Below are 16,359 nucleotides of genomic sequence, written 5' to 3'. Positions count from 1 at the left end.
AAAGTCGTAGCAGATCGCCAAAATTTTCTTTTGCCCGACGACAATGACCACGACAATGCCGAGTCAGGTCGAGATTACACCGTCTTCGGAAACATCGCGAAAATTCCCACCCTGTCAATGCTTCTCCGGTGTCCTAATTTTCGCTGAAATCACTGACATGTCGGTACTTACTTGAGAGTTTTGAAATATAGCATCTTGCCCGGGTTACTTGAAAACCAAGCTTCACGGTAACAAGGCATAAACTGGATTGACTTCCAGTTTACTAATAGCTGTATTAAGAAATTTAATTTTAAACGTGGTCAAATGGATTTTTGTGCAGAGTGTGGGCATTCTTTGAAAATGTACGGGAGATGCATATCTGGTTTCTGGGTTGCATATCTGGGTTGGGAGCCTACTTTAAATGAAATCGCTAATGGCCATAAACATCGGGAAAATTCCCATGCTTACTGACCGTCAAGCTGTCGCCTACAAACTACCTGTCAAATGTCCTGACGGTAAATAAATTGGTTAAACAAGCATTTTATGGTATCTTCAAATGACTTTACTTGTTTTAATATTACGTGCTTCTAAATACATCTAAGACAACCTAGCAAACCTGGGGACAGCATGCGACAGCGCCCGCAATAAGCAACGATGCCTGGCGACAAGCCAGCTGTCGCCGAGAAATTTCATACTGGTTTATTTCTCAGCGACGCGCCGAGATCCACTACGATTCTTTGAAGACTCCTCACGATCATGCCCGCGACACCCCGGCGAACTGTCGGCCACAGCCTAGTCACCTTAAAATCGCCTAAGTGGGACAGGCCCTTTACTACTGACTGGAGGAATTCTGCAGATCGAGCAGCATCTGCAGATGGAAAGGAATAGTCAACCTTTTGGGCTGAGGCATGGGGTTTAAGAGTCAGGTTTATGAAATTTTAGTTAAGCTGCATTTGGAGCATTTTGTGCAGTTCTGGTGCACTTTCAAAGTTCTGAAATCTTCTGCCGGAACGGGAACAGGGAGAAGATAGAATAACCAGGGTGGAACAAGGCTTGAAAGCGCACAGCACCAGCCTCTTCCCCTCTGTTAACAGGCTTCTGAACAGTCCTTCCATAAGCTAGGGCACTGTCCCATTCACCTCTACCCCATTGGACTTTGTCTTTGAAGCCGCTGTAAGGCCAAGTGCAAAAGATATAACATCTTGTCACAAATAACATAAAATTAGATATTGAACAGCACTAATCAATCCTGACTGCATGAGAACATTTATGCGGAAAAACAAAAATTGCAACAATACCTCTTTATCTGCTTTTCCTTTCATCTTCTTCTTCTTCTTTTCCTTTTCCTTTTTGCCCTTACCACTCTTTTTTTCCTTCTTTTCCTTATCCTTCTGTTTCTTTTTTTCTTCTTTGGCAGCAAGTTCTTGAAGCACCTGTGGAGAAAGTTAATTTTATTGGCCTGCTCTGATGAACTTCCTCAATCATTTGCGGTATATATTATGGACCTGCCAAAAATTCAGATCCTATTACCCCATATTTGAACTTGGGTATAAAGGTGTTTGAACCAAGTCAAGTTTATTTGTCACATACATATACAAGATGTGCAGTGAAAGGAAAGTGGCAATGCCTGCGGATTGTGCTAAACTACAAAACAGAATAGAAAAAAAATAAATTAACACAAAAAATAAATTAATACAGTAAATTAAATGAGTTCCTGGTGATATGAGAGTTAACAGTCCTGATGGCCTGTGGGAAGAAACGCCGTCTCATCCTCTCTGTTTTCACAGCGTGACAGCAGAGGCGTTTGCCTGACCGTAGCAGCTGGAACAGTCCCTTGCTGGGGTGGTAGGGGTCCCCCATAATGTTGATGCCTCTGGATCTGCACCTCCTGATGTATAGGTCCTGCAGGGGGGGCGAGTGTAGTTCCCATGGTGCGTTCAGCCGAATGCACTACTCTCCGCAGAACCTTCCTGTCCTGGGCAGAGCTGTTCCCAAAACAGATTGTGATGTATTGTAGACAACCAAAATGTATTGTAGACAAATCTCCCCGACCAGATCAGATATATTCGAGGACACTGTGGGAAACTAGAGAGGGAATTGCAGAAGCCCTGGCTGAAATCTACGATTCGTCATTAAATACAGGCGAGGTGTCAGAAAACTGGAACGAGGCAAAAGTTGTGCCTCTATTCAAGAAGGGCTGCAGGGATAAGGCTGCGAACTATAGGCCAGTGAACTTAATATCTGTAGTCAGAAAGTTCCTGGAGAGTATTCTAAGGGATAGGATATACATGCATTTAGATGGGCAAGAGTTGATTAGGGATAGTGAGCATGGTTTTGTACATGGCAGGTCATGTCTCACGAATCTGATTGAGTTTTGTGAAGAGGTGACCAAAAAGGTTGATATGGGCAGAGCAGTGGATGTCAGCAAAGCATTTGACAAGGTTCCACATGGTAGGCTGCTCTGGAAGGTCAGATCGCAAGGATCCAAGGAGAGATTGCTCAATGGTAGAAAATTGGCTTCATGGAAGGAAGGAGAGGGTGATGGTGGAAGATTGCTTCTCAGACTGGAGGGCTGTGAATAGTGGTGTGCCTCACGGTTTGTTTCTGGGCCCCTTACTGTTTGTCATCTACATCAATGATTTGGATGAGAATGTACATGGCAAGATTAGAGATGATACAAAAGTGGGTGGTTTTGCAGATAGTGAAGATGGTTGTGAAAAATTGCAGCAGGATCTTGATCGTTTGGCCAGGTGGGCTGAGGAATGGTTGATGGAATTTAATACAGAGAAATGTGAGGTGTTGCATTTTGGGAAGTCTAACATGGGCAGGACCTACACAATGAATGGTAGGGGTCTGGGGAATGTTGTAGAGCAGTGGGATCTTGGAGTGCAGGTACATAGTTCCTTGAAGGTGGTGTCAGAGGTAAATGGGGGTGGTCAAAAAGACTTTTGGCACATCGGCCTTCATTAGTCAGAATATTGATTGTAGAACTTGGGAGGTCATGGTGCAGTTATACAAGACCTGGTGAAGCCGCATTTAAAGTATTGTGTTCAGTTCTGGGTACCATGTTTTAGGAAATATGCTGTCAAGGAAAAGGTGCAGAGAAAATTTACAAAGATGTTGCAAGGACTCGAGGTTCTTAGCTATAGGAAGATGTTGGGCAGAAGGATGAAGGGTGATCTTATAGAGGTGTATAAAATCATGAGAAGAATGGATTGAGTAGACACACGAGTCTCTTGCCAAGAGTAGGGAAATCCATATCATAGGGCATAGGTTTAAGGTGAAGAGAGAAAGATTTAATAGGCATTTGATGGGTAACTTGTTCACACAAAGGGTGATGGGTGCATGGAACGAGCTGCTAGAGGAGATAGTTGAGGTAGGGGCTATCGCAATATTTAAGAACCAGTTAGACAGGACATGGATGGGACAGGTTTAGATTTTAGATTTAGAGATACAGCGCGGAAACAGGCACTTCGGCCCACCGAGTCCGCGCCGCCCAGCGATCCCCGCACATTAACACTATCCTACACACACTAGGGACAATTTTTACATTTACCCAGTCAATTAACCTACATACCTGTATGTCTTTGGAGTGTGGGAGGAAACCAAAGATCTCGGAGAAAACCCACGCAGGTCACAGGGAGAACGTACAAACTCCGTATAGACGGCACCCGTAATCAAGATCGAACCCGAGTTCTGCATTTGCTGTAAGGCAGCAACTCTACCTTTAGAGGGGTATGGGCCAACACAGGCAAGTGGGACTAGTGTAGAAGGGACATATTGATTGGTGTTAGGCCAAAGGGTCTGTTTCCACGCTGTATGACTCTATGACTTTATAATTGGCCTCTGTAAATTGCACCCAGTGCGTTAGGAATGGATGAGTAAGTGGGATGACATAGAACTAGAATGAATGATTCAATGGGCAGTGGGGCCGTTTCCATGCTATATTTTCAATCAATCAAAATGTTGGCGCCGTACAATGGCTGCCTCGCCAACTGTCTGTCCCGTCCCTTTCTCTCTTTGCTGGTTTTTAGTCAACCGATGCATATCTGAAGAAGGGTCTTCTCTCCTCTCTCCAGACATGCTGCCTGTCCCGCTGAGTTACTCCAGCATATTGTGTCTGTCTTATGCATATCCCCCAGCTGGTTAGATTTTCAAGGTGCAATATCTGGCTTCTGAGATTGATATCATACTTGTCTAATTGAAATTAAAATATTAAAGCAATATCAGAAATAGCAATATTAGAAATAACAATATGAGAAAACAAAGCAGAACAAACAGAACGGCATGGTGGCGCAGCGGTAGAGTTGCTGCCTTACAGCGAATGCAGCGCCGGAGGCTCGGGTTCGATCCTGACTACGGGCGCCGTCTGTACGGAGTTTGTACGTTCTCCCCGTGACCTGCGTGGGTTTTCTCCGAGATCTTCGGTTTCCTCCTACACTCCAAAGACGTACAGGTATGTAGGTTAATTGGCTGGGCAAATGTAAAAATTGTCCCTAGGGTGTGTAGGATAGTGTTAATGTGCGGGGATCGCTGGGCGGCGCGGACCCGGTGGGCCGAAGGGCCTGTTTCTGCGCTGTATCTCTAAATCTTATTCTAAAAAATCTGAAAAGAACAAAGCCCCAGTTATAACAACACAAGGGCACAGGTTCCAACCTACCGTCCACAATTATCAGAGCAAACACAATTTTCACAACAACCTAGATAATTTAATCACTTCCCAAGTTCACTCACTTAAAGAATGCTGCTGCTGCACTTGTTTCACTAGTTCTAAATACATTCAGGTAGTTAGTTACAGAATATATATAATTAACTCGGGATATTTAAAATATGCACTTTAAACAATCTTAAATGGACATTTTGAGAACTGTGTGCCTTAACTAATATTTGAATTTCACAGAGCCCAGGTAACTTTTTTTTTTACCTCTTCTGGAGTCTTTGAAGCAAACACGATTGAAGAGCCTCCACTCTCTGCATCAGGATAGTCAGGGAACTTCCCAGTTATGTTTCTGGATTGGAGAACAAAACAACAGCATTTAAAGTATGCCAGCAAACTATGCCTGCTTAACTGGATTTAATTTTCTGATCAGGTAATGGAAAAGGCCGAACAATGTCTGAAGAAGGGCCTCGACCCGAAACGTCACCCATTCCTTCCCTCCTGAGATGCTGCCTGACCTGCTGAGTTACTCCAGCATTTTGTGAATAAATACCTTCGATTTGTACCAGCATCTGCAGTTATTTTCTTGTAGAACATTGTACTGGATTGGCTAATGCACACGTGCGTTATCAATAAGCATTAAAGGTGTCACAGTATAGCTTTATCAGGATATCAAAATAGAAAATGCTGGAAATACTCAACAAGTCAGGGAATATCTGTGGACATGAAAACATTTTAGGAACATGACCCTTCATCAGGTATTTAGAAGCAAGCGAAGGCATGGCTGTTCCACCAAATGCTCTTTCCCTTACCGACACTCGACAAACCACTGCCTGATCCGTTCCTGCAAGGTTTCTTGGATATCTGGTCCCTCAACTGAATGCAGTTGCTCTTTTATGGTGACCAAGGCTTGCTGGTATTCCACCTCATGTACTTCTTGTACTACGTGTCGCTGTTGATGCATTTCCAAAGTTTGTAGTTGAGTCGCGCTGGGCTTCTGAAAATCAGGAGGAGGTTCCTGAAAAGCAAAGGCCCAAACAAAAAATGTAAACAGGTGAAACTGCTGGGAAAGGAAGGAATAAGCTGAAACCTACCATTTATCACCTACCAGCCTCAGCCTCACAACTTCCTCCTTCATGAGCAGGAAAGAACTGCAGATGCTGGTTTAAATCGAAGGTGGACACAAAATGCTGGAGTAACTCAGCTGGACAGGCAGCATCTCTGGAGAGAAGGAATGGGAGACGTTTCTGGTTTTGATCCTTCAATCAGTCTGAATAAGGGTCTCGACCTGAAACATCACCCATTCCTTCTCTCCAGAGATGCTGCCTGTCCCGCTGAGACACTTCCTCCTTCATTTTTCTTACCTGGCATTTTATGCCCATCACCACACTAGCCCATCACTATATATTTTCCACCTATCACCTACCAACTTTGGTCTAAACCCTCCCTCGTACTTCAACATAAAGGCCATCTTCCCTGTACACACTCAGTTGTAATGAAAATGTTTCCTTCACAAGCCCAGTCCTGATGCAGGGTCTCTGTGCTTGAAACACCAATCCTCTCTTTGCCTCCACAGATGCTTCTTAACCTGCCGAGTTCCCCCAGCAGCTTATTTTTTTGCGTGAAAAATAGGGTTGTATCTAATTGTTGGCTCATCTATCATCTTGCGTTCTTTTGGAATTACAGACGTTCAGTTGAGTTTAAGTTTAGTGTATTGTCATGTGTACTGAGGTACAGTGAAAAGCTTTTATGCTGCGTACTCTCCAGTCAAACATGATTACAATCGAGCCGTCCAAAGCGTACAGGTACAGGACAAAGGGAATAACGTTAAGTGCAAAATAAACACCAGTGAAGTCAGATAAAAGATAGTCCGAAGGTCTCCAATGAGGTAGAGGGGAAGTCAGGACCGCTGTCCAGTTGGAGTTAGGATGGATCAGTTGCCTGATAACAGCTGGGAAGAAACTGTCCCCAACTCTGGAGGTGTGCGTTTGGAGGAAAATATGTAAAACAATTCCAGAATATACAGGCTTATTAGAACAAGGGAAGGGACCTTCAGCCCACAATGTTTGTGCCAAACATGATGCCTAGCTGAACTAATCTCATCTGCCTGCACATGATCCATATCCCTCTATTCCCTGCATATCCATGTGCCTACCCAAAAGCTACTTAAACACCACTATTATATCTGCCTCCACCACCACCCCTGGCAATGCGTTCGAGGCCCCCACCACCCTCTATTTAAAAATAGTCCCACACATCTCCATCACACTTTCTCCCTCTCATCTTATATCTATGCCCTCTGGTGTTGCTAGACATTTCCACCCTTGGAAAAAGGTTCTGACTGTCTACTCTATCTATACTATCTATACTGTCTACTCTATCTATTGTCTTTTTTTGTGAACCAGCATCAGCAGTTCCTTGTTTCTGCATGCTAGTTTTAGAGGCTTGTAACTTGGTCTTATCAAATATCAAATTCCTTTATAATTAATCTATGAGATAGCAATTCATCTCAACAGTAAATCACAAAATTACTGCTCCGATAAAATATTTAGACTCACCATGTCAAGAAATATCATTTCTTCTGTCCGTTCCTTCCTGGTCTTTTTCCTTTGAAGATATCCCTGCCAAACCTGTAAAGTTAAACACAATAGCAGAAAAGGAATGGATTTATGTTGACCTTTATTCGATTGAGTGAATTTAGATATATTTGGGCACCACATGATGAAGCTCGTAGAGCTACAACCTCACAGCATCCAGGATAATCCCGGTATAATCCTGATCTCGGGTGCTGTCTGTGTAGACTTTCAACGTTCTCCTTGTGACCACGTGGGTTTAATCCAGGTGCTCTGGCTTCGTCCCACATCCCAAAGAAGTGCAGGTTTGTACATCAGTTGCCGTCTGCAAATTGACCCTAGTGTGTAGGAGGAGGTGGTTATGAAAGTGGAATAACATAGAACTAGTGTGAACTCTGTGGGCTGAAGGGCCTGTTTTTATGCTGTATATTCCACTTAATAATATAACTTTTCACATATTTCAATTATTGCATTAAAAATTATGCCAATAATGCTGCAATATTTCCAAAACTTGCAAAACTTCAAAGCTGAATGCATGGCAATTTTAAATATATATTTCTAAAGCATACGGGACAGCTAAATTTTAATCTGAGATATGAATAATGGATGGGATTTTATTATCCATTCCTTCTATCCAGAGATGCTACTCCAGCACTTTGTGTCTATCTTCACACGAATAATGGATTTTGTTTGAAACAGAGTGGAAAACAAATGGACATCATAGAATGCCTATCCAGAACCTTGTGCCATTCAAAACAAGTGGAATAGCACTTTTGCAATGATTCTACTCTTGGGTTGGATATATTGCGGATTTGTACTGGCACCTGAAAAAAAATTCCACTGTCACAAACTGCATCTGACTTGGAATAACATTCAGCAACATTATGAACGTTGGCACGGCGGCGCAGCGGTAGAGTTGCTGCCTTACAGCGAATGCAGCGCCGGAGACTCAGGTTCGATCCCGACTACGGGCGTCGTCTGTACGGAGTTTGTACGTTCTCCCCGTGACCTGCATGGGTTTTCTCCGAGATCCTCGGTTTCCTCCCACACTCCAAAGACGTACAGGTATGTAGGTTAATTGGCTGGGCAAATGTAAAAATTGTCCCTCGTGGGTGCAGGATAGTGTTAGTTTGCGGGGATCGCTGGGCGGCGCAGACTCAGTGGGCCGAAGGGCCTGTTTCTGCGCTGTATCTCTAAATCTAAATCTGAAATCTATGGTGAAGTTTGAAGGGGCTTGTTCTTATCCAAGGGATGGCTTCTCAATTTAATTTCATAGACTTCTTTATTCTTTTTTTTTTTTTAAAGAGACAGTAAACCCATCAGTCGGAAAACCATAATTAGTACCCAGAATTTAGTTCTGCAGTCTTCTATGAATTCTCAGTTCTCATTTTATTTTTTCTGAGTCTCATCTGTGAATAGACTTCTATGCTCAACACTTACTGTTGAGGGTCCAGGGACCTGTGTATACAATTTGGGCTGCCACTTTAGTGCATTCGCTCGGATTAAGTTAAATCAATACCTAGTCTTGTTCCAGCACGTCCAGGCATCATTTAAACAAAAGCAGGGAGTTTCCACAGCGTCCTAGTTATATTTATCCCTCAATACCATTTATTTTGTTCTTACTTAGTCATAGTCACAGACATAGTCATAGAGTTAACCAGCATCTGCAGTTCCTTCCTACACATGCTATGATTGCTCTAAGTGCTAACATGCCGAACCACATGCAGCTACGTCCTGTTTGCAGCAGTGACCCAATATGATTGCTTTGTGATTGTTACATACAGGTTCTGTGTTACACACTCTTTCTGATCAAATTATAAGATACCAGTGAAAGCATTGTTGCAAATTCACTTTGAATTACCTCGAAGTTACCCATTTGACATCAATCTCACACATTTGGCACTACTTTCTACTCACCTTTCAAATGATTGCTTAGTGAAGTGGGAACTCTTTGGCATTAATGAATAATAATACATAGGAGCTTTTGCAAAGCACTTCTTAACTTAAAAATCATTTTCCCGGAAGATTTGCCAAGGAAAATAGCAATTATCTTCAAAAGATAGCTATAAAATGCTGGAGTAACTCCGCGGGTCAGGCAGCATCTCAGGAGAGAAGGAATGGGTGACGTTTCGGGTTGAGACCCTTCTTCAGACTGATGTCAGGGGAGGGAGCGGGACAAAGATAGGATGTAGTAGGAGACAGGAAGACTAGTGGGAGAACTGGGAAGGGGGAGGGGAAAGAGAAGGACAGAGGAACTGTCTGAAGTTAGAGAAGTCAATGTTTAGATTTAGATTTAGAGATTCAGCGCGGAAACAGGCCCTTCGGCCCACCGAGTCCGCGCCGCCCAGCGATCCCCGTACATTAACACTATCCTACACATACTAAGGACAATTTTTAAAAACATTTTACCCAGTCAATTAACCTACATACCTGCACGTCTTTGGAGTGTGGGAGAAAACCGAAGATCTCGGAGAAAACCCACGCAGGTCACGGGGAGAATGTACAAACTCCGTACAGACGGTGCCCGTAGTCAGGATCGAACCTGAGTCTCAGGCGCTGCATTCGCTGTAAGGCAGCAACTCTACCGCTGCGCCACCGAAATATGAGGTGCTGTTCCTCCAATTTGCGCTGGTTGATGTGATGGGAAAACTGGATATCAGTGCAATGAGTAGGAAGAAAGGCATGGAAGGTGAGAGAGGACATAGGTCTGAAGAAGGGTCTCGCCCCGAAACATCACCAGTTCCTTCTCTCTAGGGATGCTGCCTGTCTCGCTGAGTTACTCCAGCATTTTGTGTCTATCAGTGGAATGAGTCGGGATAGATTAAATTATCTTTCCTCGTCATTGAATTATTCAAATGCGTTAGGTACAAAGCGAAAATGAAACCTTCTTGATTAATGTGGCAGCCTTGTCAGCAGGCATTGTGCTTGCAGACCGTTGCTTAGCCAAGCTCTCCCTTTCTTCTTCCATTCGGATTTCCAGCATAAATTTAGCCCGTAGTCGCCCCTGCCGAGCACGCTCAGCGATCTGAATGATTTGGGTGGCTTCTTCCAGAGACAATATTTTTTCACTGACTTCCTAAAATAAATAAAATAAAACAAATATTAGAGATTCATTTTTGGGAAGAAGTTTCCAAAAAAAGGGAGTTCAATATTGATTTAAGATCATCAAACATCTTAATTCTACCAGTATATATCCAATTACTTGGAGCTCGATTTCGTCATTCCTCTCACAATCCTATAAAAAAGACTCACTGCAGTAAGTGTATCATATTAACAAGGAAGCAAAAAACCTGAAAGATCTGCAGCTAAGAATGATAAAGCTCCTTAACCCTCACGCTGATTCATTTGTTGTATTCTCGGCACAGTGGATAATAAAGAAACAAATTACGATTACTTGCAAAAAGTAAAACTACGATGGACGTATGAGAGATCGTTTTCAAATCTATCGGAGTCCGTGCTGAAGAAGATCCATCATATTCGATCAGAAGAAACTTCCAAGTCTGCCTGTGTGGGGGAGTGCGCGTGTGCAAAGTGAGAGCGTGCGTGTGCACAGTGGGAGCGCGCGTGTGCACAGTGGGAGCGGGCGTGTGCGCAGTGGGAGTGTGCGTGGTGGGAGCGTGCGTGTGCGCAGTGGGAGCGTGCATGTGCGCAGTGGGAGTGTGCGTGGTGGTAGCGCGCGTGTGCGCAGTGGGAGCGTGCGTGTGTGCAGTGGGAGTGCTTGTGGGTGTATACAAAGTGGGGGTGAGCATGTGAGGTGGGAGTGTGTGTGTACGCAAAGTGGGAGTTTGTGTGTGCATGTGTATAAAATGGGTGATATTGTAGATAGTGAAGATGTTTGTCAGAAATTGCAGCAGGATCTTGATTGATTGAACAGGTGGGCAGAAGAATGGCTGATGGAATTTAATCCAGAGTAATGTGAGGTGTTGCATTTTTGGAAGTCTAATATGGGCGTGACCTACACAGTGAATGGTAGGGCTCTGGGGAGTGTTGTAGAGCAGAAGGATCTACTGTAGGAGTGCAGGTGCATAGCAGTTCCTTGAAAATGGCGTCACAGGTGGACAGGGGAGTCAAGAAGGCTTTTTCACATTGAGCTGTAGGGAGACGTTGAGCAGGCTAGGGCTTTGTTCCTTGGAGCACAGGAGGATGAGGAGTGATCTTGTACAGGTGTACAAAATCATGAGAGGAATAGATTGGGTAGGCACACGTGGTCAGAGTAGGGGAATCAAGAATCAGAGGACAAAGGTTTAAGGTGAGGGTGGTGAAGATTTCATGTAAACCTAACGGTTAACATTTTTTTTTAAACACAAAGGGTAGTGGGTGTATGGAACAAGCGGCCAGAGGAGGTAGTTAAGGCAGGTACTATTACAACGTTTAAGAAACATTTAGACAGACTCTGATTCTGAGGCTTGTATACACTGGAATTTACAAGGATGAGAGGAGATCTTATCGAAACGTATAAGATTATTAAGGGGTTGGACACGTTAGAGGCAGAAAACATGTTCCCAATGTTGGGGGAGTCCAGAACAAGGGGCCACAGTTTAAGAATAAGGGGTAGGCCATTTAGAACTGAGATGAGGAAAAACATTTTCAGTCAGAGAGTTGTGAATCTGTGGAATTCTCTGCCTCAGAAGGCAGTGGAGGCCAATTCCCTGAATGCATTCAAGAGAGAGCTAGATAGAGCTCTTAAGGATAGCGGAGTCAGGGGGTATGGGGAGAAGGCAGGAACGGGGTACTGATTGAGAATGATCAGCCATGATCACATTGAATGGCGGTGCTGGCTCGAAGGGCCGAATGGCCTCCTCCTGCGCCTATTGTCTATTGTCTATTTCCGAGTCATCTGTAAATAGAAATGTCTTGATCCAGAGGTAGTGAACCTGTGAAATTCTCTACATGTGTGGACTATGTAAAATTAGTGGTCAGATACATAAAAGAGAAAGATCGATCGAATTCTGGATGTGGAAAAATAAGCCTGGACACTGGAAGAGTGAAGTGGCGTTGAGGCAAAAGATTTACCATTATCTTATTGAACAGTAGTGCAGGTGAACCAGATCATCGATTATGGTGCTCCATATTTTGTGCTATTAAATATCATTTTGTGATATGAAAAGCTAGTTGTGTTGCAACATTTTTATTAAACAACTTGCAGGATTTAATTTCTCGAGAAGAAATTAATTTTTATATTAAAAGGTTTTAGCATTCTAGATAGATTTCGTTTGCACAACTAACCTTTTCCTCTTGAATTGAACTTTTGGATAATATTCGAGACAGAATGTTCTCTCTGTCCTTCATAACTTTTACCTTATCCTTCATGAAGTATCTGGGAATAGGAATCTCCAAGGCTTCCTGGGAAATGTAATTTAAAATTTAATAAAGATTCTCAAAATTAAAACAGATCAATAAATATATTGTACATTTACATGGATATCTTGTGAGGAATGAAGGCCGAAACCATAAATGATAAATACATCATACTATAACTGGCAAGCAGTTTTAATTACAGCGGTTCATTAAGGCAGCTCACAACCGCTTTCTCAGGGATGTTCGGGATTTAAAAAAAAAATTAAAATCGATGAAAACATTAGCGACGCAGCGGTGCTGGTTTCAGACGGGCACAGTGACGGACGCCCCACACATCTCTGTCCTCCAATACAGCTGTATTTGTCTCTACATATGCGTCTTCCATCAACGTCTTCAGCATCGTCGTGTTTGGTGGTCCCGGGTTCCGTCTTCCATGGGTGGGTTCCCACAGCACAACCTTGTTTGCTGGTGTTTCTGGACGGCGGTGGCAGTGACCAGCCAGCCTCATCCTTCTCCACCTGATCTTCTCGGTCAGAGGTGGAATCTCCCCGTAGAGCTGGGCGTTGGTGATGCGGTCCCTCCAACTGACATTTTGATCTTTTCTGAGCATTCGGATGTCAGCCTGTCAAGCCCACATGAATTAATTAATAATTACTTATATTCTGACAAAGTAGGCAGCACAGTGGTGTAGTGGCAGAGTTGCTGCCTTCCTGTTAATTCCCGGAATGGCGGGACTGTCGTATGTTGAAAGACTGGAGCGACTAGGCTTGTATACACTGAAATTTAGAAGGATGAGAGGGGATCTTATCGAAACATATAAGATTATTAAGGGGTTGGACACGTTAGAGGCAGGAAACATGTTCCCAATGTTGGGGGAGTCCAGAACAAGGGGCCACAGTTTAAGAATAAGGGGTAGGCCATTTAGAACGGAGATGAGGAAAAACTTTTTCAGTCAGAGAGTTGTGAATCTGTGGAATTCTCTGCCTCAGAAGGCAGTGGAGGCCAATTCTCTGAATGCATTCGAGAAAGGCCCGCCACGGACCTTTCACCATCCGGCGCGGCCTGAAATAGGCCGCGGGATTTTTCACCGCCCAGCGGGGGCTTCAATATCGGGAGCCCCGACCGGCACGACGTGGCAACTCCAACAGCCTGACCGTGGGACAAGACGGCAGGGAAGAGAAAAAGACATTCTGGCCTTCCATCACAGTGAGGAGGGACTGGAGGAGACTCACTGTGATGGATGTTTCTTTTTGTTTGGTGTTAGTTGTGATTGTATGTGTTATTGCATTTTTATTGATTAATCTTATTGGTCTTATTGTTCAACTGCGGGTAATGTTTCATTTCACTACACATTTATGTGTATGTGACAAATAAACGACTATTGACTATTGATTGATTGAGAGAGCTAGATAGAGCTCTTAAGGATAGCGGAGTCAGGGGGTATGGGGAGAAGGCAGGAACGGGGTACTGATTGAGAATGATCAGCCATGATCACATTGAATGGTGGTGCTGGCTCGAAGGGGGGAATGGCCTCCTCCTGCACCTTTTGTCTATTGTCTATTCCCACACCAGAGACCCAGGTTCAATCCTAACTACGGGTGCTGTTTGTATGGAGTTTGTACGTTCTCCCCGTGACCGCCTGCATTTTTCCTGGGTGCTCCAGTTTCCTCCCACCATCCAAAGACGTCCAGGTTTGGTAGATTCATTGGCTTTGGTAAAAAAAAATTAAATCGTGTCCAATATGTAAGATGTTGCTAGTGTGCAGGGATTGCTGGTCTGTGTGGACTCGGTGGGCCAAAGGGCCTGCTGTATCTGAACAAAACTAAAAATGTAGCTAGATCATGACAGCAATTATAAATAAATCAACAGTAAACCCATTAAAATCTACGTAGGAGGAGTAATGGCTTATGTCGTTATTTTGAATGCTGACCACCAAATAACATTTTATTCTGTGATATTTTATTGATAGTGGAGGAAGCGTTGAGCTATGTACACAGATGGTGACACAAGTGTGAAGCAAGGCTGGCTGACACAGACCCGGTGGGCTGTTGAGTTGAGTTTTAACATCATTGAAATCAGTAATGGTTCAGCAGAAAATATAAATGCAATAACTGCAATTGATTTGAAATGAGGGTGAAATGCAAAATCACTTCAGGGTGTGCAAAAACAAAATACAGCTGATGTCGGGAGCCTGAAATAAAGAAGGCTGGAGACAGTTCTGGCAGCATCTGTGGAGACAGAAACAGAGTTTATGCTTGGAGTCAGAGGACATCAGCAAGCTACTAAAAGTCTATGTTGAATCTTTATTCACCAAGGAATAACACGGAAGATAGTGAGATCAGTGCAAGGTGTACTAATATGCAAGGACAGGTTGAGATCAAGGAGGTGGTGGTATTGGTCTCTTGAAAAAATAATAAAACAATAGGGTGGCACGGTGGTAGAGTTGCTGCCTTACAGCTCATGCAGCTCCAGAGATCTGGGTCAACCCTGTTGCTTTGGCATCTGTCATTAATCTATCTACACTTGTTCTATGTTCTTACACCTCAGGTAAAACAGCACTGGCACTGATGTGAGTGTGTTAAAACCTAATGGATAACAAGAAGTATTTCTGAGGCGATTAGAGGAAGAAAAGAATGGGACTGTGGCGCGTCGAAAGAGGCCCGAAATAAAGGCGAGGAGCCGGGTATTTCGGGACGTTCGGTTTTATTTCACAGTTATTAGACCGGTCAAGTCTGCTGGAATGACTTTGCGCCCAAAACCTCGTCCTTATATACGTAGCAAAGGACCGCCCCCCTGCACTGATCCATTCCCGTGTGGCGGCTCCCAAGGGTCGGGCCATACCCCTACCGACCCCTCGGCACGGGCATCGACCAACCGGTGCGGGTTGCCCAGCCTCGCCCACGAGGTCGCCCCCCTTTGCGGGTCCCACCACCTGTCTCACCACCTGTCCCACCACCTGTCCCTCCAACTGTGCCTCCGCCGGCCCCTCTGTCGACCGATTTTCGCACGCGGTCCGGTCGGGTTGTGCGACCACCAGTGCGTTTCGTGCCTCCGGTTCTGGGGGGGTTCCTGTGGCGGCTCCCAAGAGTCGGGCCATACCACTACCGACCCCTCGGCACGGGAATGGACCAGTCCAGGGGGGCGGTCCTTTGCTACGGATATAAGGACGAGGTTTTGGGCGAGAAGTCATTCCAGCAGACTTGACCGCACTGTGAAATAAAAACCGAAAGTCCCGAAATACCCGGCTCCTCGCCTTTATTTCGGGCCTCTTTCGACGCGCCACATGACTTTAAATTTCACGAAGAAAAATAAATGCTGGAAATGTGAAACACAAGATTGGAATAGCTAATTATCTGAAATTGTTAAATTCAATATTGAATCTGCAGGGTTAGAATGTTCCTGATCGGAAGATACGGTATTGCTCCTCAAGCTCATTGGAAGGGAGTCAGGCAGATGAAGACAGTATGGTCCAAGTTGCAGGGCGATGGGAAATTAAAATGACTGGCAACTTGAAGATCACTGTTGCATTTGGTGTCACCTGATTCTCATTTGATTTCTGTAGAAACATTGAAAAATAGGTGCAGGAGTCATAGCTGATCATCTAAAATCAGTACCCCATCCCTGCTTTTCCCCCCATTCCCCTTGATTCCTTTAGCCCCAAGAGCTGAATCTAACTTTCTCTTGAAAACATTGTGTGGAATATATCAAATACAATACATTAAATTAGAAGAAATATAAGTAAATCACAACTTCACCTGGAAAGAAAAATATTATTGCTGGTTGGAGAGAATAGAATAAAAGAAAGAGATGATGTATTTCCTGTAGTTGCATGGGAAAGTGCCACATGAAGAG

At 44.1% G+C, this 16,359-nt stretch overlaps 1 protein-coding gene across 5 annotated transcripts in view; it reads right to left on the bottom strand.

The window, feature by feature from the left end:
• drc11 (dynein regulatory complex subunit 11) overlaps positions 1 to 16,359 on the bottom strand; it is a 109,217-nt gene that overhangs the window by 67,389 nt on the left and 25,469 nt on the right. For 4 of the 5 annotated variants that reach the window (XM_078404178.1, XM_078404179.1, XM_078404181.1 and 1 more), the window contains 6 exons: positions 12,436 to 12,552; positions 10,094 to 10,285; positions 7,195 to 7,266; positions 5,449 to 5,654; positions 4,904 to 4,988; positions 1,278 to 1,412 (listed from right to left, as the gene is read on the bottom strand). In XM_078404178.1, the coding sequence (XP_078260304.1) occupies positions 1,278 to 1,412; positions 4,904 to 4,988; positions 5,449 to 5,654; positions 7,195 to 7,266; positions 10,094 to 10,285; positions 12,436 to 12,552 (807 nt within the window). The remainder of the gene's footprint in view (positions 1 to 1,277; positions 1,413 to 4,903; positions 4,989 to 5,448; positions 5,655 to 7,194; positions 7,267 to 10,093; positions 10,286 to 12,435; positions 12,553 to 16,359) is intronic. The other variant, XM_078404180.1, reaches the window with a different exon arrangement.

The sequence above is a fragment of the Rhinoraja longicauda genome, chromosome 8, assembly GCF_053455715.1.
Source record: "Rhinoraja longicauda isolate Sanriku21f chromosome 8, sRhiLon1.1, whole genome shotgun sequence".
Lineage (NCBI taxonomy): Eukaryota > Metazoa > Chordata > Chondrichthyes > Rajiformes > Arhynchobatidae > Rhinoraja > Rhinoraja longicauda.
Note: the sequence above shows the minus strand (reverse complement) of the source record. Positions and strands in the feature narration are given on the sequence as shown.